The sequence below is a fragment of the Hordeum vulgare genome, chromosome 3H, assembly GCF_904849725.1.
Source record: "Hordeum vulgare subsp. vulgare chromosome 3H, MorexV3_pseudomolecules_assembly, whole genome shotgun sequence".
In the NCBI taxonomy this organism is placed as follows: domain Eukaryota; kingdom Viridiplantae; phylum Streptophyta; class Magnoliopsida; order Poales; family Poaceae; genus Hordeum; species Hordeum vulgare.
In genome coordinates, this window is record NC_058520.1 from 33,531,564 (window position 1) to 33,555,238 (window position 23,675).

The window sequence follows — 23,675 nt, forward strand, 5'->3', positions numbered from 1 at the left end:
TCCATTGGCACCTGAAGAATTTCTTCAACATCATCCCTACTCTATCTAAGCATTTCTTGAAGCCTCCAAATCCTGATCAAGTACATCCAAAGATCCAATCGAGCACGAGATTCTTTCCTTATTCTCAGGTTTTTGCTTCGTCAACTTCCATCCACGTCGTCCATCCAAATTGAGATCTTACTCTTCATGTTTTAGATGCTAACTTGTACTATTTTGTTGTAGAACTGCATCGGGGCCATTGATGGGACACATGTTCCCATAACAATTTCAGGAGAAAAGGCCGCACCATTCAGAAATAGGAAAGGGACCCTTAGCCATAATGTTATGGTCGTGTGTGACTTCGACTTAAACTTCACCTTCATTTCTTATGGTTGGGAGGGATCCGCGACTGATGGTAGAGTTCTTCGCTCAGCACTTAACAATGGGTTTCAAGTACCTCCGGGCAAGTTTTATCTGGTTGATGGCGGTTATGCCAACACTCCTTACTTCTTAGCACCTTACCGTGGTATTCGGTACCATCTCAAGGAGTTTGCACGCGGTCGCCGTCGACCCCAAAATCATAGGGAGCTCTTTAATCATCGGCATGCCGTGTTACGAAATCATATCGAATGGGCATTGGGAGTCTTGAAGAAGCGGTTCCCAATTCTGAAAGTGGGTACACATCATTGAATAGAGAATCAAGTCAAGCTTCCAGCAGCAGCGGCAATCTTACATAACATCATTCGATCTCACCAAGGAGATGAGCGTTGGTTAGATAATCAACCAAACAACATATCTCCCATGAATTTTGTGGATCTTCCTGATGGTGACAATCCTCAAAATCATCAAGTCAACCATGAAGGCGATAACCTTAGGATGCAATTGCTCATCAAATGTGGGCAGATTATCAGCGGCAACCTTAGGGAACAATAAATTTTTGTAATAATTTTTCACTTTGAAACTTGTTTTACTTTCATCTCATGTTATAAATAATCACTTGGATACTTGTTTTGTCCAGAAATCATTATGATGAATGCTCGAGGATCACCAAGGTTGAACCTCCTGAAAGAAGTTGCCGAAAGGCATAGAGCGTTGCCCCCTACAGGGAGTGTGGAAAAGAGGAGGAGAGGGTCTCCAAAAGGTAATAAACTAGCTCTTGTGCAATCTTAAATATTTCTCTAGCTATGTGAAAATAGTTAAGATATAAAAAGGTACATTAACATGTTACGTGGAATACAGAAGATAGAGCACAATGGAATGCAAGCCTGGAGAAAGATCTCGTGGACTTGCTTCGTGAGCATGCTACACCTGAACACAAGGGTCAAAATGGATGGAGCTCTGAAGCATGGAATAAGATAGTGAAGAAATTCCACCAGAAGAATCCATATGCTAGGTACGAGAAGAAGAAGATCCAAGAAAAGGAGAAAGAGTTGAAAAGAGATTATAGGATGATTAAAGAGATAAGGAAGCAAAGCGGTGTTTCATGGGATGACCAGCAGTGCAAGATTCTAGCAGATCCACCACTTTGGAAAAACAGTATCATAGTAAGAATGTCATTGTTATTCCCTAAACATTTCATTGCTTTGTTGCATGCTCTAATCTCATTGTTTTTGTCAACTATGTAGTCACACCCTAAAGCTGGAAAGTTCAAGACAAAAGGTTTCCCTCTTTTTGACGCTTTGGGAGAATTGCATGATGGTCAGTTATCAACTTCATTCATATACGCATGTCATTGTTTTATGTTTGTTCAGTGTTTTATTTTGAAATCTTATATTCGATTGTCACTTTAACTTGTAGGCCAAACTGCTGAAGGGACATACAACTTCACATCTATCGAGTCATCACAATACTCAACCCAAGCACAACTCGAGAATCTGGGAGGAGCTGGTGAGTATCTTCGCGAGAATCATGGAGAAACATCATACCATGGTGATAATATTGGAGGAGAACCATCAGCCAATGGTGAGAATCTTGGAGGAGAAAGGGTGCAGATTGATGAAGGTGTTGAGGAGGTGTTCGTGCAAGAAAATATTGCTGTGGAGCCCCATCAAACGCAACCAAGTTTAGCTACAGCACCCTCAAGAAATGGACAAGAAAAAGAACCAAAGAGGCGGAGGGGGGCGAATAGCGATGTGGATGCAATGATGGAGAAGTACTTGGAAATAAGGGCGAAGCAGGTGGAAGATGAGAGGAACAAGCCAAGGGTTGTGGACGAGTACTCTATCAAAAATTGCATTGATCTGCTGAAAACAATGGATATCACATCCGAGGAAGAAGTCAAGGCTTTCCGGGTGTTCAAGATCCCCGAGAACCGAGAGATTTTCATGAGTGCCAGACCGGAGACCGCTCTTATGTGGCTGAGAGCAGAAATGGAATAACTCACGTACTCACATGAAGCTCCCTTGTTTTTTTATCAATTGTTGTTTGGCCTGCTCATTGCTACTGTAATATAACAACTGCAAAATGTGTTGTTCTAGCCTGAATTAAAATAAGTAAATAATACATGACAAATATTTCATGAACTAAGTCTACAAGAGAATAAGGATTTGATTTATCTTGCTACGGTATTTGCACAGTAGTAGTAGTAGTGAATAAGTAACGAAGCCCTTTTGTTAGAGCAAAAATCCGCAGAAAAATATCTTGAAAGGAAGTATATGCTGCTCATGGTATTGTTATTCAGCTTGCTGAGCACTTCCACTGGGAATTTCTGCAGAGAGTAGTCCATCTAAAGAATGGTGTTCAGCGTGCACATTATATGCCATAACTAGATGTCTTTATTTTCACTTTGGCCTCGCTGTACAACATGTTGTATTTTCATGGCGTTGTGCCGAAATGGATCCACTTATCATTTCTGTTAAGACATTTCCGTAAATAATTTACATGCTGTTTTCATGTTTAAATTGTTTGTTGTATGAAGTTTTCATAAGCAAAGTTCAAATAGAGTCACTGTTTTGCAAAATGTGTTGTTCAAATTTTGACTGAGTGCGAATTGGGAAAAAGCGGCTGGAGTTTAGCCGAAATGAAATAAATTCATTTAAGTGCATGTCTAATGATGTGTTAACTGGCAATGGAAAGAAAGTTTGGTTTCATATAGTCTTCTTTAAACATATTTCTGTTGACCGGTGATAGTCAGCTTCAATTGATCATGATCATGCGTGATGGGTCAAGATTACGGTGATGTAGATGACTAATATGATGTAAAGATTGAACACAAACATCCACACACTTGAACACACTGTCCTAATTAATTTTATATTTCCATCCATTTTTTTTCTTAATTTCGTACCCATGTCACCATACAAAAAATACACTTTACACAAAGGAATGGATGGCAACGACAATATTGAACTGCCTATATTATTTACGCAGTATGCATTCTTTGATGTTGTATTTATGCAGGAATGAAGAGCTCATGTGCAGTGGCCATGTTTGTGGAGGAATTCATGACCAGCATCATCAACATTGAATGGACACTTTTCGTCTGGCCTATCAAATGTTTGGCTAGGAACTACTGTTGGACGCCGATAGGACAGTCATTGAGGCGATGTGCTCTAACTTGATCCCATGGTGTATTGTCCGATGTGTAATCTGATGACGTCTTGAGTGATTGCAAGAGGCATGACTTTTTTGTTGTTGTTGTTGTTGTGGCTGCTAGCAAATGCACACAATTAAATAATTCAGCATTGACTCTTTCGTTGATGAGTAGAATCTGGTGTGATTGCTAAACCCTAAATCAAACCTGTGTTTTTTGCTTCATGAAAACTGCTACTATGTTGAGCTACATCGGGTCATTTTTCAGTGGCAAAGTGTTAATTGATAGTGTGTTAGCTAGCTTCCTGTAGTTGCACTACAATTTTCAGTGACAAGTGCTGCAGATGAAAGGGTGTAACCAAACATAATATAAGACAAAGGGATTGTGGGGATCTGTGGAGAAGGGGTTGGCAGGGGATGGGTGACACGAGGGGATTCATCAAATCCCTGCACGTGTTGATTACCTGTGGGGATGGGGTTCCCAACAACCGAACGAAGCCTAAAGGCTGGTGCACCACCTTTAGGCCTATTAGGTTCTCTCCCGGGTGGGTGGCCCCTCCCGGTAAAACCCCGGAACCCATTCGTCACTCCCCGTACTTCACCGGTAATGCTCGAAAACTTTCAGGAAGCCAAATGCAACTTTCCTATATATATCAATATTTACCTCTGGACCATTTCGGAGCTCCTCGTGATGTTCATATCATCCGGGACTCCGAACAACTTTTGGTCACCAACATACATAACTCAATAATACCGAAACATCACCGAACCTTAAGTGTGCAGACCCTGCGGGTTCAAGAACTATGCAGACATGACCTGAGATACTCCCCGATCAATAACTAATAGCGGGAGCTGGATGCCCATATCGGCTCCTACATATTCTACGAAGATCTTTATCAGTTGAACCTCTATGTCAAGGATTCAGGTAATCATGTATGTTGTTCCCTTTGTCTATCAGTATGTTACTTGCCCGAGATTCGATCGTTGGTATCTCTATACCTAGTTCAATCTCGTTACCGGCAAGTCTCTTTACTCATTTCATAATACAAGATCCCATGACTAACTCCTTAGTCACATTGCTTGCAAGGCTTTTTGTGATGTTGTATTACCAAGTGGGCCCCGAGATACCTCTCCGTTATACGGAGTGACAAATCCCAGTCTTGATTCACAACAACCCAACAGACACCTTCGGAGATACTTGTAGAGCACCTTTATAGTCACTCAGTTACGTTGTGACGTTTGATACACACAAGGCATTCCTCCGGTGTCCGGGAGTTGCATGATCTCATGGTCATACGAACAAATACATTGACATGCACAAAAACAGTAGCAATAAATTGAGTTTCCAATCAATACAATTATAACATGGATAATAAATGATTATCATGAACAAGGAATTATAATAATAACCAATTTATTATTGCCTCTAGGGCATATTTACAACAGTCTCCCACTTGCACTAGAGTCAATAATCTAGTTCACAATACTATGTGATTGTATTGAATCTAACACCCATGGGGTTTGATCATATCTTGCTTGTGAGAGAGGTTTTTAGTCAGCGGGTCTGAATCTTTCAGATATGTGTGTGCTTTACAAATCTTTATGTCATCTTGTAGATGTTGCTACCACGCTTGACTTGGAACAATTCCAAATGACTGCTCCAATATACAAATCCATTTTACTACTCAGAGTTATCCGGATTAATGTCAAAGCTTGCATCAACGTAACCCTTTATGACAAACTCTTCTATCACCTCCATAATCAAGAAAAAAAATCCTTAGTCTACTAGTTACTAAGGATAACTTTTGACTGCTATCAAGTAATCCATTCCTGGATCACTTTTGTACCCCTTGACAAATTCATGGCAAGGCACACATCAGGTGTGGTACACATCATAACATACTATAGAGCCTACGGCTAATGTAGGGTACGACCTTCGTCCTTTCTCTTTCTTCTGTCGTGGTCAGGTTTTGAGTCTTACTCAATACTCACACCTTACAACACAACCAAGAACTCCTTCTTTGGCTGATCTGAACTCCTTCAAAATCTTGTCACGGTATGTATTCATTTGAAAGTTCTAATAAGCATTTTGATCTATCACTATAGATCTTGATGCTCAATGTTCAAGTAGCTCAATCCAGGTTTTCCTTTGAAAAACTCCTTTCAAACAACCTTTTATGCTTTCCAGAAATTCTACATCATTTCCGGAAAAAAATATGTCAACCACATATACTCAGTAGAAATTCTATAGTGTTGCCACTCACTTTCTTGGAAATACAAGTTTGTCATAAACTTTGTATAAAACCAAAAGCTCTGATCACTCATCAAATTACTTATTCCAACTCCCAGATGCTTGCTTCAGTCCATAGAAGGATCGCCGGAGCTTGCATACTTGTTAGCATCCTTAGGATCGACAAAACCTTCTGATTGTATCACATACAACCTTTCCTCAAGGAAACCGCCGAGGAAACAATGTTTTGACATCCATCTGCAAGATTTCATAAATAATGCAACAACTGCTAACATAATTTCAAAAAACTTTAAGCATCGCTACGAGTGAGAAAGTCTCATCATAGTCAACTCTTTGAACTTATCGGAAACATATTTGCGACTGGTCGAGCTTTCTTAATGGTGACATTTACCATCATCGTTTGTCTTCCTTCTAAAGATCCATATGTACCTAACAACCTTACGACCATCAAGTACTTCTTCCAAAGTCTACACTTTGTTTTCATACATGGATCCTACCTCGGATTTCATGGCCTTCGGCCATTCGACGGAATACGGGCCCACCATCGCTTCTCCATAGCTTGTAGGTTCATTGTTGTCCAGCAACATGACCTCCAAGACAAGATTACCGTACCACTCTGGAGCAGTACGTTTTCTTGTCGACCTACGAGGTTTGTAGTAACTTGATCCGAAGTTTCATGATCACTATCATCATCTTTCACTTCAATTAGTGTAGGCACCACAGGAACAACTTCCTGCGCCCTGCTACACACTGGTTGAAGTGACGGTTCAATAACCACATCAAGTTCCACCATCCTCCCACTCAATTCTTTCGAGAGAAACTTTTCTCGAGAAAGGACTCGTTTCTAGAAACAAACACTTTGCTTCCGGATCTGAGATAGGAGGTATACCCAACTATTTTGGGTGTCCTATGAAGAGGCATTTATCCGCTTTGGGTTCGAGCTTATGAGGCTGAAACTTTTTCACATAAGTGTCGCAGCCCCAAACTTTTAAGAAAAGACAGCTTAGGTTTCTCTAAACCATAGTTCATACGGTGTCATCTCAACAGAATTACGTGGTGCCCTATTTAAAGTGAATGCGGTTGTCTCTAATGCCTAAACCAAAAACAATAGTGGTAATTCGATAAGAGGCATCATAGTATGCACCATATCCAATAGGACGCGACTATGAAGTTCAGACACACCATCACACTATGGTGTTCCAGGTGGCATTAGTTGTGAAACATTTTCCACATTGTCTAAATTGTGTACCAAACTCGCAACTCACATATTCATCTCTACGATCATATCATAGACATTTTATCCTCTTGTCACGATGATCTTCAACTTCACTCTGACTTGAACCTTTCAATAATTCAGACTTGTGTTTCATCAAGTAAATATACTAGTATCTAGTCAAATCATTTGTGAAGTAGGAAGATAACGATAACCACTGCGTGCCTCAGCACTCATTGGACTGCATACATCAAAATGTATTACTTCCAATAAGTTACTTTCTTGTTCCATCTCACTGGAAACTGGCGCCTTCGGTCATCTTGCCCATGTGGCATGATTTGCATGTCTCAAGTGATTCAAAATCAAGTGAGTCCAAACGATCCATCTGCATGGAGTTTCTTCATGTGTTTACACCAATAGGCATGGTTCGCATGTCTCAAACGATTAAAAAATGAGTGAGTCCAACGATCCATCACTATGGAGCTTCTTCATGCGTTTTACATCAATATGGCTCAAGCGGCAGTGCCACAAGTAAGTGGTACTATCATTACTACTTTGTATCTTTTGGTATCAAATATTATGAACATGTGTAATACTACGATTAAGATTCAATAAACCAATCATATTAGGTGCATGACCATTGAAAGTATTATCCAAGTAAACAAAATAACCATTACTCTCTTTAAATGAATAACTCTATTGCAATAAACACAATCTAATCATGTTCATGCTCAACGCAAACACCAGACAAGATTTAGGTTGAACACTAATCTCGAAAGTAGAGGGAGCGTGCAATGGTGATCACATCAACCGTGGAAACACTTCCAACACACATCGCCATCTTGCCTTTAGCTAGTCTCCGTTTATTCCGTAGCTTTTATTTCGAGTTATTAACACTTAGCAACCGAACTGATATCTAATACCCCGGTGCTACTAGGAGTACTCGTAAGGTACACATCAATATCATCTATATCGAGTATACTTTCGAAGACTTTGCCAGCCTTCTCATCTACCAAGTATCTAGGGTAGTTCCGCTTCAGTGATCGTTCCCCTCATAACATAAGCACTTAGTCTCGGGTTTGGGTTCAACCTTGGGTTTCTTTACTAGAGCAGCAACTGGTTTGCCATTCATGAAGTATCCCTTCTTGCCCTTGCCCTTCTTGAAACTAGTGGTTTCACTAACCATCAACAATTGATGCTCCTACTTGATTTCTACTTTCGCGGTGTCAAACTTCACGAATAACTCAGGGATCATCATCTCTATACCCGACGAAGCTCAGTAGCTTGGTGGCAGTGATTTTGGAGAACTATGTCAATCACTATCTTATGTGGAAGATCATCTCCCACTCGATTCAAGCGATTGTAGTACTCAGACAATCTGAGCACATGCTTAGTGACCGAGCTTTTCTCCCTTACTTCGCAGGCCAAGAATCTTGTGAGAGCTCTCATACCTCTCAACGCGTACACGAGCCTGAAATCCCAATTTCAGCTCTTGGAACATCTCATATGTTCCGTGACATTCAAAATGTCTTCAGTGCCTCAATTCTAAGCCGTTAAGCATTACACACTGAACTATCATGTAGTCATCAAAAACGTGTATGTCAGATGTTCGCAACATCCACACACGACGCTCGGGGTTCAGCACACTGAGTGGTGCATTAAGGACATAAGCCTTTTGTGCAGCAATGAGGACAATCCTCGGTTTACGAACCCCGTCTGCATAATTGCTACTATCATATTTCAACTAAGTTTTCTCTAGGAGCATATCCAAAACAGTAGAGCTACAATGCAAGCTACAACATAATTTGCAAAGACATTTTGACTATGTTCATGATAATAAGTTCAATTAATCATATTACTTAAAAACTCCCACTCAAATTGACACCCCTGTAGTCATTCGAGTGATACATTATCCAAATTCATTAACTCAAGTTCGATCATCACGTGAGTTGAGTTTAGCCTCAATGGTGAATATCTCCATGTTGATCATATCCACTATATGATTCATGCTCGAACTTTCGGTCTCTTGTGTTCCGAGGCCATGTCTGTCCATGCTAGTCTCGTCAAGTTTAACCCGAATGTTTCGCGTGTGCAACTATTTTGCACCCGTTGTATGTGAACGTAGAGTCTATCACACCCGATCATCACGTGGTGTCTCGAAACGACGAACTGTCGCAACGGTGCATAGTCGGGGAGAACACAATTTTATCTTGAAATTTTAGTGAGGGATCACCTTATAATGATACTGTCGTCCTAAGCAAAACAAGGTGCATAAAAGGATTAACATCACACGCAAATCATAAGTGACATGATATGGCCTTGAATTTGTGCTTCTTGATCTCCATCATCAAAGCATGGACATGATCTCCATCATCATCGGCGCCACACCATGATCTCCATCATCATGATCTCCATCATTGTGCTGCCATCAAGGTTGTCGCGCTAACTATGCCGTTACTACTAAAGCTACTACTAGCGATAAAGCAAAGCATCACCAAGCGCAAAATAATTAAATACAACCCTATGGCTCCTGCCGGTTGTCGTATCATCGACGTGCAAGTCGATATTTAACTATTACAACATGATCATCTCATACATCCAATATATCATATCATGTCTTTGTCCATATCACATCACATGCATACCGTGCAAAAACAAGTTAGACGTCCGCTAATTTTTTATTGCTAATTTTACGTGGCTGCTATGGGTATCTAGTATGACTGCATCTTACTTACGCAAAACCACAACGGTGATATGCAAATTGTTATTTAACCTTCTCCATGGACCGCCTCGGTCAAATCCGATTCACCTAAAGTTGAAGAAACAAACACTCGCCAGTCATCTTTATGCAACAAGTTGCATGTTAGTCGATGAAACCGGTCTCTCGTAAGCGTACAAGCAATGTTGTTCCAGGCCGCTTCAATCCAACAATACCGCTGAATCAAGAAAAGACTAAGGAGGGCAGCAAATTGAACATCGACGCCCACAGAGTCTTTTGTGTTCTACTCGAGATATCATCTATGCATGAACCTAGCTCATGATGCCACCATTGGGGAATGTTGCATGGGAAACAAAAAATTTCCTACGCACACGCAAGACCTATCCATGGTGATGATCATCTATGAGAGGAGAGATTGGATCCACATACCCTTGTAGATTGCTAAGCGGAAGCGTATATAACGCGGTTGACATAGTGAACATCTTCGCAATCCAAATAGAAGCCCATCCCGCGATCTCATCGCGATCAGTCTCGCGATCCCAACACGATCCATCCCGATCTAGTCCCGAACGGACGGCACCTCTGCGTTTAGCACACGTATGGCTCGATGATGATCACCGCCTTCTTGATCCAGCAAGAGGGGCGGAGAGGTAGAAGAGTTCTCCAGCACGGCGGCGTGGTGGTGGTGGCAGTGGTGAACAATCCAGCAGGGCTTCGCGAAGCGCTGCAGAACTAATCTAGAGGAGAAAATGATCTAGAGAGAGGGCAGCCGTGGCTTATTAGGGTTAGGGATGCCCTCAAAATTCTCTAGTATATATAGGAGGGAGGGAGGGGAGGAGGCAGCCAAAAAAACCCTCTAGGGGTTCGGCCAAACTAGGAGGAGGTGGAAGAGTCCACCTCCAATCCTATTCCAAGTAGGATTCCTCTCCTACTTGGAATCCTTTCTCTCCTTTGGTTTTTTTTCCTTTCCCCACCTCTTGGCCAAAACAGGCCCTCTTGGGCTGGCCGCACCAGCCCACTAAGGGTTGGTGCACCACCTTTAGGCATATTAGTTTGTCTCCCGGGTGGGTGGCCCCTCCCGGTAAAACCCCGAAACCATTCGTCACTACCGGTACTTCACCGGTAATGCCCGAAAACTTTTCGGAAGCCGAATGCAACTCTTCTATATTCCAATCTTTACCTCATTACCATTCCGGAGCTCCTCGTGATGTCCGAGATCTCACCTGGGACTCCGAACAACTTTTGATCACCAACATACATAACTCAATAATGTCGAAACGTCACCAAACCTTAAGTGTGCAGACCCTACGGGTTCGAGAACTATGCAGACATGACCTGTGACACTCTCCGGTCAATAACCAATAGCGGGACCTGGATGCCCATACTGGCTCCTACATATTCTACGAAGATCTTTATCGGTTGAACCTCTATGTCAAGGATTCAGTTAATCCCATATGTCGTTCCCTTTGTTTATCAATATGTTACTTGCCCGAGATTCGATCGTCGGTATCTCTATACCTAGTTCAATCTCGTTACCGGCAAGTCTCTTTACTAGTTCCGTAATACAAGATCCCGTGGCTAACTCCTTAGTCACATTGCTTGCAAGGCTTGTTGTGATGTTGTATTATCGAGTGGGCCCCGAGATACCTCTCCGTTATACGGAGTGACAAATCCCAGTCTTGATTTACGCCAATCCAACAGACACCTTCGGAGATACTCGTAGAGCACCTTTATAGTCACCCAGTTACATTGTGACGTTTGATACCTACAAGGCATTCCTCCGTTGTTCGGGAGTTGCATGATCTCATGGTCATAGGAATAGATACATTGACATGCAGAAAAATAGTAGCAATACACTGACACGATCATATGCTATGTTCATACTTTGGGCCTTGTCCATCACATCATTCTCCTAATGATGTGATCGCCTTATCAAGTGACAACACTTGTCTATGGCCAGGAAACCTTGTCCATTTTTGATCAACGAGCTAGTCAACTAGAGACTCACTAGGGACTGTGTGTTGTCTATGTATCCACACATGTATTTGAGTTTCCAATCAATACAATTTTAGCATGGATAATAAACGATTATCATGAACAAGAAAATATAATAATAACCATTTTATTATTGCCTCTAGGGCATATTTCCAACAGATATCTTGGGTGTAGACATTGTCCTCAAGAAAGAATAGCAAAGTATATCAAGAGAAATCATCCACTATAATGAGACCATAATGACCGCCACTGAAACTTGCATATAGTTTCAAGGCCTGAATAAATCCACATAAAGATTTTTGGGAGATCTTGTGGTAGTCATGATAGTTTTTGACGATTATGCTTCTTGGCCAACTTGCCGGCCTCACAAGCACCGTAGAGATGATTTTTGTCGAATTTCACACCAGGAATGGCACAAATGTGATTTTTCTTCATGAGAGTTTGCAGATTCCTTATGCCTGCATGAATGATAGCAAGCAAGTGCACATGGTTTGGTTGTAGCTTTTTAAGGAAGAGTATCGATCTCAAAGACAACACAAGAATTGAAATTTTGCCTCTCGCAGTGAATTATATATTTCTATGCCTGTAAATAATTATAGACTTAAAGCAAAATGAGGGTGAAAATAAATATAAGTGAATAGTGGAGCATACTTTGAAGTAAATAACATAAATGTAAATAAAAATCAATGATTGAGTGGCTGGTGGACCACCAAAGGAGTAAAGTGTTCTGAGGGAGTGTGGAATCCCCATTGGTACGTTTCTAGAGCTCCTATGCTTGGCATAGTATGTTGTGGATATTTGAACCATAATTGATGATTATGCTGGAGAGAGCGAGATACAGACCACATTCTACTCGAAACAGACTTTGTTTGTTTTTCATTTGAGACTCACACGTCGACAGCGTCAAAACACAAGGAGAAAGGCCAATTTTTTTTTTTTTTTTTTTTTGATTTGAGGGGTAAGAAAGACCAACTATTCGATTTGTTTATGAGGCAAGGCCAATTATCCACACTGGCCATGATGGGAAACGTAGAAGATTAGGCCCACGATTGTCGAGTTAGGCCGCAACAGTTGGCCCATCTCATCTGGACGACTTGATCGGCCTGGTACGGGTAGCTTTTACTCCAGTCTCCCAACAGTCAAGTAGTCCACAGCCATCTCCGTCTCCGGCCACCGCATCGCCATGGCCTCCGCCTCGTCCGGCGCCGCGGCCTTCTCCCGCCTCGTCGACCGCACCCGCGTCCCGGACCCCACACTCCAGCGCCACGCCGTCGCGGCCTTCTTCCGCCACCTCCTCACGCTGCCCCCTCCTCTCCCCTCCGCCGCCCACGACGGCATCTCCTCCCTCCTCGCTTCCCCGCACGCCGCTGTCGCCGCCTACGCCTCCGCGTCCCTCGCCCGCCTCGCGGCCTCCCGCGCCGACCTCCTCGGCCCCGACGAGGCCCTCCCGTTCCTCATCGCGCCCCTCTCCGCCTCCCCGTCTCCCCGCCTGGTCTCATGCCTCGTCAAGGCCGTAGCCGCGCTCGTTTCCTGCGTCCTCCGCTCCGGCCCCGCTGGCTTACGCTTCCCGCCCCACAACCACCCCTTCGTCCAGGCCCTCGCGTCGGGCGCTGACGGCGCGCGAGCGGAGCTGTCGCGGCAGGCGGCCAGGATGGTGGCCGAGGGGGTCGACGGCGCGGTGGGGTTCCTGAGGCCTTTCGTGATGTTTGCCGTGGTGAGGAAGGGGGACACCGCGTTCGCGAGGGATTTGATCGGCGCGCTTGCCGCAGCGGCTACTGCAGCGGCAAAATCGGATGCGGCGGTCCCATTGCTGAAATTGCTCGGCGAGAGCTTGCTGCATTTCGGCCGCGGGGATGGGGAGGTATGTGTTTTGGTCTATTCCCTCATCGATGGTGGTATTCTTTTTTCTTCTTCTGGGGAATGCAGTTGTTTGCAAAACTGCGAGGAATCTAGGGCACATAAACAACATCACAGTCGTTTTGCATTTCGTTTGTGTTCGAGCAATGCTTGTTGTGGCAAGAGCGATTGCGGGTGTTACGGTTCCTGTTCCTATGGATGCTAATGTTATTGTTTATAGTCGGGTTCAGTTGATAGTGCACAATGCAGGGAAAACACATGAAGTTCATGCAGCTGATTGTGCATAACTGGGAATGTATTTGGCAGTGTATTTTGTAGTTGTTAAAGCCTCAAAGGGGGAAATTATCTTACTCTGCACATAACGTTGCCTGCATTTCTTTTTCTTCAGGAAGGGCGGCTCTGGCTTAGTTCTGTGGAGTGCTTGGTCGATGCATATGTGCTATTACTGAGGAAGTTAGCTCATGCTCAAAGGGTACTGCTCTTCTATGTTCTATCTGCTAATTTTGTGTAAATAATTGTATCCTTGTCTTACTGATATTGTAAAATGCAGTCATGTTGGTTATGAATTTAGAAACTCAGGAAATTCATATTCTAGGCTACGCTTGTGGAGTTAAAACACAGAACCAAACAGTTTGCTCCTGCCGTTTATAAATCTTTTGTCAACTACTCCCTCCGTTCCTAAATATATGTCCTTATAGAGATTTCAATATGAACTACATATGGAGCAGTACGGGTGAATCTCCACTCTAAAGTATGTCTATATACATCCGTGTGTAGTCCGTATTGAAATCTCTAAAAAGACTTATATTTAGGAACGGAGGGAGTATAACCTAGGAGTTATGGAAATGTATGGTGAGTTAATTTTATATATTTATACAATCGCTAAGGGAATACACCTGGGCATAGTTCGTTTGTACTGTAGGTTAACTTCCTAATATACTGATTAGTATGGTGCTGCATTTACACATGAGCCTCCTCTATGTTTCACCATCCATTGATGGAACTGGGGTAGGGAGCCAGTTAGGCAACTAACCAGTTAGTTATAGCCTTCTAGGGTCAATTTTCTTTCTTTAGTTTCTTCAGTTCAAATGCTTATATAATTCCTATGTATCAGCAATGCATCATACTTGTGCTATAACTTGCTTCTTTTAACAGCCAGCCTATGATGCCCAAGCAAGTAGTGTGGAGTTGCTAGAAATACTTTTGTCGCAATGTTCACTTCATCACCAACTTCTGGGAATGTCTTGTGCAGTTCTTGGATTATCAAAATATTTGTTTGCTGTGCAAAAGGACCTTGGGTTATGCTATCTTCCTGAAATTTCTGGTGTTCTCAGTTCTCTTTCCTGCATTCTCAGTGCGCTAGAGTTTGAATCTGAGCAACTGGCTGGATTGAAACTTCTGGCCTTTTTGATTGAATGGAGACATGAAAATGGTACATCCCTAATTTTTTAGAATCCCCTTCCCCCCTCTCATTTGCAACCTACAACTTAAATTTTTAATTTGCTTTTCTTTCATGTTATGAGTTATGACAGACACTAAAAACTTGGCTCCTCATAATATTTGATGTTCTTTGCTTGCAGCGCTCAAAACAAATGAAGTGGTACATCACTTCAGTGAGGAGCTTCTCTGTGTTCTGCCAGTTATCAACCTCGTTATTTCTCCATCGAGATCTGTTAAAGCAGTGGCATCCCATATCCTGTCAAGATTTAGCTTGCTTGTTTTGGAGTTACCTGCTTCTTGTTCATCAGAGCAACAAGACATTTCAATGGTCCACCACATAAGCAAACCTACCTTTATCCTTCCTAAACTTGTACATCATCTATGGTCCGAGGTGATGTTTTACCCCTTATTTTTTTGCTATGCTGCAACTCTGCTCGTTTTCCCTTTTTTGTGTAAAGCACCTAGTAGAGAGATAGAGATGATCACAGAACTTTTTGTTGCTTTTGCACACAATGTATGCGTTGAAATATTTGTATTGACAACAGTCACCAGAAGATAGGAATTCTACACTTCGCGTCTTCAACAATTGCACTGCTGATGTGGCATGTTAGAGCTTTGTTTTTATGCATATATGGATGTGTTTATTCTGCAATAGTTTTAAAACCTGAGTATATTGTTCTATAACATTTTTAGATTTACAACCATATCTGGCACCGGCATCACCCAACGTAATTACTAGTCATTACTTTACCAAATACATAGACATAGACCCAGTCCATAAAGAGAGTTCTGCTTTGTCCTGAGGGTGTCACAATCTGAATGGTATCCCTAGAGCTCAGGGCGAGTAACCAACCTTGGATAGCACAGCAGTTTGCTTATCATGCCTGTTTCACTGGATTGATGCTTTTGCAATTTTGTACAAAATGCGGGATAACTGGTAAACTCATATTTGCACGCAACCTATTTCTGTTAATAACGTATGTTAAGTAATACCTATATATAGTGTTATTCTGAGTAAATATTCACGCAGATATTGGCCCTGTTTCCAAATCTGGAAGAGAGAAAATGATGTTTTCATGTGGGTATAGGTCTACCCATTGTTTGCTCCTGATGCACTCAACTTCTCTCCCAAGAAATGCCGCTTTGATTTCATAGCTGGTTCATTATGCGTTTGTAGCTCATATATACGTTTGTATTAATTCTACTTTCCAGTTGCAGTCATCTTCAGGTTTCTTTTTTACGAAGTATGCAATTTGCAAGGAATTGCCGGAATCGGCTGCAAACTATTCAGAAGCTAATTGTTGGACATACCAAATAAACGAGTATCTGTCAGTCCTTGCTAGAGAAAAGCTTACACTGGATGGCTCATCTTCAAAAACACTGTCATCAGGTTGAAGAATGTACTTGTACTTTTACATATTGCCTTGTAGTTTCACTTTGTGTAATCCTTAAAACAGGTATGGAACTCACTCTGTCTAATTACTTGCAGTACCAATATCATCGCTTGTAAGCTCTGTAGTATCTGTTTTGGTGATGCACCCAAAACTTGGTACTTCTGCTGCTCGTTCCTTGGGTAATCTTGGTGCATCAGATTCGAAACTGGGAATGCCGCTGTTGCTAGTTATCCTCTTCCATTGCAAGATTATGTACAGCAATGATAGCCTCTCAGCAAATAGCTTGGTCAGTGCTGTAATTTCATCTTTGTCCTTTATTTGTGCGCTAGTGGTTTATGAATACATGAATTTGTAAATAAATAAATTGAAAATATGTAAAATCCTTATCACACTACTTAGACTAGACGGACACCGATCTTCACTATCTAATTAAATGTTGAAAATAGGGAAGCAACAGCTGTGCACACCATAGAATCTGGACATCAGGAGTGAGAAATACCATCCTTAATGTTTTTTTTTTCAAGAAAACGCAAGAGATTTTGCGTTTCATTGCATTGAAAAGATAGAGTTTGGTTACAACCCTCCTAGGAGAGCGAGTTCAGGAAGGGACATGAAAATAAATTTAACGTACATCCCAGGTGGTTGGCAAGATGACTCTGAGGCCGCGGGCACCAGCACGTGCCCATTGTTCGGCTTCGTCCTTGATCTTAGAGACCATCCTTCATAATAGGTTGCTGCAGCAATCTCGTAGTCCTGTTCCGCAGCCTGACTTCTGTATCGTTAGTTCAAAAATGCAGTATCGAATAATTATTTTTGCTGTCAGTTGGATATGCTCGTATAACTTATTATGATTAATTCCCGTAGAGGTATAGACTATCTTAGTGGCTAACTCTAGCCATCCCCTTGAAAGAGACAGCCATGTATCTGTTATAAATTACTCAAGAAAGAGTCCATCTAAAGTTCGTTAACCTATTCTATGGTCTCCTTTTCTTTGCGGGAAGTTCTATGGTCTCCTCTTTCTGCTGCCCCACTCCCCCACCTTTCTGCCATGCTGTCTGGCCATCTTGTGCGCGCTAGTTACCACAACGTGTATCCCGATTCATATCAGTATCTAATAAATAGAATAACTGCAAGCAGAGGAATGTACTTGACATTTATTGCTGTATCATTCGCAGCTCAGTTTGCTTGAGTCGTTGCCATCACTTGCTACACATGGTTTTGTGCTTCCACTTGCTCTGCAATTGATATCACCAATGCTTAAAAAAGATGCAAAATCGTAAGTGTTTCGATTCTTCATCCAATTTCGACACCAGTGCGCTCAACTCAAGTTTCCTGTTATTTTTTGTATTTGCTTGTTTTAGCTGGTTTGTCCTGTTCTGGCGTGGAGCGCATATACTTTGTTTTCACCTTTTTCTGATTTTTGAAAAATTGTCCACAAATCCTCTTCATATAATAAGAAACAGAGCAACATATGTCATCATGCATACAGCAGGACCAACTCATTTCCAACACGGATTGGGCAGTTTCAGAAAAATTAAGAAGCAGCTGACAGTGTGAACATGTCATCATTGTTTTTAGCACATAACCAGAAAATGACGTGCAATTTTTAAATACAGAGCTTGTGACTATTCTGCATGCAGTAACAAGTCGTCAACAACTTGCCAAGATATAATAGTATATGTTTTTTGAGAGCCTGTCCAATATATATCAGGAAAATAAGTATCTTATTCACAACTTCATTTTTAACTCGAAAATGATATTTTGAAGAGGAAAAATACGAATATTGGTTGCCTTCAATAAACATCAATACTTTTGAATACAAGAAACTTTTGTCTTGATGGACTTTGATGAGGTGGCATGTGTGCATGTTAAGATAATAGAGGTAGTGGGGATGAACTATTTAGGTATATAGGATATGCTCCCTCCATCCCATAATATAAGAGCGTTTTTGACACTAGTGTAGTGTAAAAAACGCTCTTATATTATGGGACGGAGGGAGTAGGATTTATGTGAGCAATAAGCTGAAGCTGAATTAGGCATTACTATCATAACTGTATGTGCTGACGCAGTATTATTTATTTGCTGTTGCATGATATTCATTTTAATATATGATCGTGTTACTTTTGCATGGCAACACACAGGACTCTATATGCTATTGCTGTTCGATTGCTTTGCAAGATATGGATTATCACAGATTGGGCATTTCCAAACTTACAAGTAAGGGCACACAATAAGTTGAATATTAGAATCTTGTTTTGCCACTATCAAAAGCTTCAATACATTGCTTATGAGTGTTTATGTTATGAAATATTGAAACTTATGCATACCATATGTTTCTGAAGCAGTTCTGAATGGCTAGAGTGATAACTTTATGCCTTTATGTCGCCTGAATTCCAAACACAATGCAATCGAGACTGATGAGTGGATCATCACGTCACCTTTCCCTAGAGTTTAAGTTATGAAAAAGTCAAGTAGTTAGCTAAAACCATGCTATGTACTCCCTCTGTGCTCAAACATAATAGAAGCTCTTCTCCATTCTTGAATTCTAAGCAGACATTTCATGTAATGTTCTTGAAGATAAGCATACCATATGATTAATTAAAGTTCGTCAATCTGTAATTTTCTTGTATCACTAGTTCACTGCTACAATTACAAGATAAGCACTAATTTCCGCTTTCTTAATTAGGGAGTTCTGGATCCTGAAACATTTTCCAGTTTCACTACTGATAGAGAAGTTTTTACAAGTATTGCTGCATCAGTGCGTGATGTTTGCAAGCAGAACCCAGATAGAGGTGTCGATCTCATATTATCTGTCTCGGTGTGTATTTTCGTCATCTTTCTTGGCTCATCATGCATTCTTTCTTGACTTAGTCCACGTTCTAACACTTCCCTTGTAGTCTTGTATTGAGAGCCATGATTCTGTAGTTCAAGCTCTTGGCCTGGAGAGCCTCTCCTATCTCTGTGAGGCGGACATCGTGGGTAAGTTGATTGTCGTCCTCCTCGAAATATCATGTTACATGAAGTCATGTCATCTGAAAGCTAGCAAAGAGTATGGTTAAATCTTAAGAACTCATGTCTTCTGAACTTCACTTCTGAGGCAAGCAGCTCATATGCATGCAGATTTTTATACTGCCTGGAAAGTTATATCAAAGGAGCTGCCAGATTATTCAATTGATCCCATGGTTTCAAATGGGTAAGGCCACTAGAATGATGCATTTAATACAAATGTGCTTATGTGCACACCAGTTCAGTTTGGTCTGACTCTTATCTCCCTTTCCTTCAGCTTATGCATTCTGTTGAGATGGGGAGCGATGGATGCTGAAGCATATTCTGAAACATCAATGAACTTGATACAAACATTGTGGAGCATTGGTACATACAAGAAAAATAACGCCGAAGCTGATCGTCTTTGGATTAAAGCAAGAGGAACTGCTTTTCACTCATTGTCCCACTACAAGGTTCTGCTGCACTTTGTTGTGTTATTGTCTGCATCTCCATATTTGTAATACTTTGACCAAAAATTGCATTCCGTTTACTTCTTACATTTGGTATTCTGCGTTTTTTTTTTGGTAAATTACCCATGCGTTGCATCTCTTGTAACTACAGTATAAGCTAGCTTCTCTACTTAATGAAAAGGTATGCAAAGCTTCTGGGCGTTCTCTTAATTTTTGGTTGGTATTTTCAGATCTCACTTATTCAAGATTCTATTCCTGATTTCTGGAGGAGAAACTATGAGTGCTTTACTAATGAACATAATCTGGAAGTTCTCAAAGCCATGGAGAACTTTCAAGTCGAGATTATCAAATTTGAGCACATGTTAGTATATTTTCTGAAATTACCCAGTTCAGATGCGCATGTACATCCTTAACTAAGGTTTTTCCCTACACATCTAGAAACCGCCGTAGAGTGACTACAGATAAAAGAAACACGGTGCACAAATTTGAGAAGTTATTGGATGTTCTCCCTCAGGCCGTGTTTAAAGGTATGATTGTCATATGCAAATGAGTTAAATTTTTGTACAAGTAAATAGGTGAATGCTTGATATTTTGTCCACTATACTGTTTCTTAAAATGCTCCTTTTTATGTTAAATATGAAAACATATGTAATTTGTTCTGTTCTATGTTTAATGCATTGTGATGGTAGCTTCAGCTTTTATTCGGCTAAACTTTCAAATTGTAGAAAAATCCGCACACCATCGGTTGCCTGGTGCAGCTCTTTTAACCATCAAGTTTTCCTCAGAGGACATCCTTCGTGAAGGGAAATCTAAGGTAGCATCTTTGAAGTTGCATGTTTTCATCTATAATTGCCAAAACGTGTGTCCTTCTATACTATACTGATCAGTTACATTTTTTTATTCGCAGGATTTGTCTAAAGTACATGCTGCATATGAGCAAGCATTAATGGAGATGGCCGAATCTATGTTTATATCAAGAAACATTGTGGTAGCTCTTCTTGCCTTGCATTCATGGAAATCATTTGTTTCCCATTGGATGCAGGCAGTTGTAACTTTGCTTGACACTAAAGAATCTTCAAAGTTCAATAAACCGTTAAAAGCAGCTAACGATATTTTCAAGGTGCGTACATGTCTTAGTTATTCATTCAATTTTATAGATATCTTTGTTCGAGAAAACCTTTATCAGAACTTGCCACGAATGCTACTAATAAAGTGCCAGTTTAGATGATGGGGTGCTGATGCAAATAAAAAGAACATAGTTTTTGGGAATTTTCTAACAACTCCCTCTATGTTTTTTTCGAGCGTTTCTTCTCATTGAATAGGGAGAGAGTTTAACAGTACACGCCTCCGAGGAGGAGGTTTACAGGGGTTCAAAAAAGCAAAAAACTAGTGAACCCAGTGGCCCCAGCCCGAACCCAAAGGGATGCTTCCTCTCTGATTCTTGTCGAAAGCAGGGCGGTGGAGGGCTGGTCGCCGTCGAACACACAGGAGTTGCGGTGCTTCCAGAGCATCCATGCCGTCGAGTGAGTTGCCGTGGCGAGGCCCTTGCGCATGGGTTTTGGCGTCTCCAGCTTGGCATGCATCCACCAATCGTTCAGGGTGGCCTGGTCTGGCGGTCGGCAGGTCAGATGTAGCCAGGAGAGCGTCTCATGCCATACCTGCCGCGAGAAGGGGCATGTGACTAGCAGGTGGCGCATCGTTTCAGGCTCTTGGTCGCACAAGACGCAACGTGGATGGTGCTGAAGGCCGCGGCGGCGCAATTGGTCCACGGTCCAGCATCTGTCCAGATTGGCGAGCCACAGGAAGAATTTGACACGTGGCGGGCCCCAGCTCTTTCAGGTCAGCTTCCATGCATCACAGCTAGCGGAGCCGTGGAAGGTGGCGAGGTAAGCACTGCGTGCAGAGTAGGAGCCGCTCGAGGTCCACCTCCAGATTAGCTGGTCTGATTGCTCGGTGAGGGCAATGCCTTTAGTTTCACGCCACAACATGTATTGACCTATTTCGTGGATGCCCAGGTAGCTGTGTATATCTCGCACCCAAGCGTGGTTCAGAAGGCCCTCCGCGATGGTGCGCTGCTTGCGCCGGTGCTTGGGGATGCAAGCATAGAGCTGGGGCGCGATCTCGCCGATGGAGCGGCCATTGATCCAGCGGTCCTCCCAAAATTTGCCTGTTCTGCCATCTCCCACGGCTAGTGAGGTGGAGGCGAAGAACAGGGCATGCTCTTCCTTGGAGAACTGGAGATCGAGGCCATGCCAAGCTCGGCCCTCGTCTGTTCGGCTGAACCAAAGCCACCGCAGCCAGAGGGCGAGCCCGGCGCGCTCCATGTCCTGGCCGCCGAGGGGGAGAGGCCGGCAGATGCGACGTCAATTGATGTGGCAGCTGCCGCCGTTTGCGGCGGCGCGACCCTCCCATAGGAATCCTCTCTCAGTTTTCTCAACGAGCTTGATCGTTTTCTTCGGTGGGGCGAAGACGAGGATTTGGTAAAATATGGATGGCGCAGAGCACGGACTTGACAAGGGCGGGGCGGCCCGATTTGTTCATGAGCTTAGACTTCCACCTAGGGAGCATGCCGCCAACCGTATCAACCAGGGGCTGCAGCTGGGCGTTTGTGGGTCGCCGGATGGTGAAAGGAATCCCGAGGTACGTGAGCGGCAGGTCCGCGATCTTGCACCCAAGGAGCTCCGTGATCAGATCTGTGTCTCCCGGTGCGCAGTTGAGCATGGTGGCGGAGCTCTTGTTGTAGTTGACGCGGAGCCCCGAGGCTCGACCGAATAGCTCCAGGATCGCCTTGATCGCGGCGATGTCGCTCAGGGAGGGGTGGCAAAAAAGTACCACGTCGTCAGCGTAGAGTGAGATTTCCGGAATAGGGCGGCGAGGGTACAGCTGCTCCAAGATGCCAAGCGACATGGCCCGTCTAATGTGACGTCCCAGCGTGTCCACGGTACAACTCTCTCTATGTATGTATGTAGGTTTTGAGGTACATCAGTAAATGTTATGGCCGCTGCTTACTCAAATAATAATCTAGTGTTTACTTTTTTACTGGCAACGTGCTGACTCAAAAGAGTCATCCCACAAATTATGGATTATGATTGTTATTTTGACATAGGGTAAATATGATTTTGTTCATTTAGGTGTAAATTATCAGGATTTTACTATCACATGAATCCATCCTTCCATATTGCTATCTTCCTTTTCCTCCTTTTACTTTCATGAACAAAGTTAGCTTCCTTTCCCTGTTAATGATAACTTCTCCCTAACTTTTCCTAATTGTGGTTGCAGATATTGTGCAAGTGCGTCCCTGTATCTAATCCTAGAGTTGCCGTTAACATTACTCTTGCAATTGGAGCACTGTGCTTGGTAAGTTTTTTTTTAATTGACATTTTAGTCATTCTTAAGAGTGATTATGATTGTAGCAATATGATCTGCTTCTGATGATTTTAATGCCATGCATTTTTTCATTGTCTCTCCTTCAATGCCATGTGGCCAGTTGAGATTTGGATGCAGTAGTTCATGCCTCAAATATAAAATGCACTCATCATTGCTGGATGCAGGATTTTTAACCTTTGCAATTTATTCAACCATGCAATATGGGGGCTCTTGTCTCTATGCTTGCGGTTTTAAGCCTTTAATTTTATCTATCTAGACTTTTCTTACCAAAAAATATAAAACCACTGGTGTTTATAGATCCCAGTTTTTATGGTTTGCATATGGCTGGCAAACCTGAGAATGGTTATTAAAAAACTGGGTGTAACGGTTCGGTTTTTACTTTAGGTTTGATTGGTTCAGGTTTTATTGGGCTGAGCTTTTTTTAGTTTGGTTTTGGTTTGGGTATGTGGAGAAA

The 23,675-nt window shown here is 42.3% G+C and overlaps 1 protein-coding gene across 1 annotated transcript in view; it reads left to right on the forward strand.

Moving 5' to 3' along the window:
- The first annotated feature begins 12,840 nt into the window (after positions 1–12,840).
- The window catches only part of LOC123442809 (protein RST1), a 30,499-nt gene continuing 19,664 nt past the window's right edge, over positions 12,841–23,675 (forward strand). Inside the window, exons 1-17 of the mRNA XM_045118957.1 lie at positions 12,841–13,549; positions 13,934–14,017; positions 14,701–14,977; positions 15,126–15,376; positions 16,198–16,375; positions 16,475–16,665; positions 17,555–17,655; positions 18,521–18,596; positions 19,066–19,197; positions 19,277–19,358; positions 19,500–19,572; positions 19,663–19,837; positions 20,065–20,195; positions 20,273–20,361; positions 20,560–20,648; positions 20,742–20,954; positions 23,114–23,191. Of these exons, the coding sequence (XP_044974892.1) occupies positions 12,872–13,549; positions 13,934–14,017; positions 14,701–14,977; positions 15,126–15,376; positions 16,198–16,375; positions 16,475–16,665; positions 17,555–17,655; positions 18,521–18,596; positions 19,066–19,197; positions 19,277–19,358; positions 19,500–19,572; positions 19,663–19,837; positions 20,065–20,195; positions 20,273–20,361; positions 20,560–20,648; positions 20,742–20,954; positions 23,114–23,191 (2,898 nt within the window). The 5' untranslated portion in view covers positions 12,841–12,871. The remainder of the gene's footprint in view (positions 13,550–13,933; positions 14,018–14,700; positions 14,978–15,125; positions 15,377–16,197; positions 16,376–16,474; positions 16,666–17,554; positions 17,656–18,520; positions 18,597–19,065; positions 19,198–19,276; positions 19,359–19,499; positions 19,573–19,662; positions 19,838–20,064; positions 20,196–20,272; positions 20,362–20,559; positions 20,649–20,741; positions 20,955–23,113; positions 23,192–23,675) is intronic.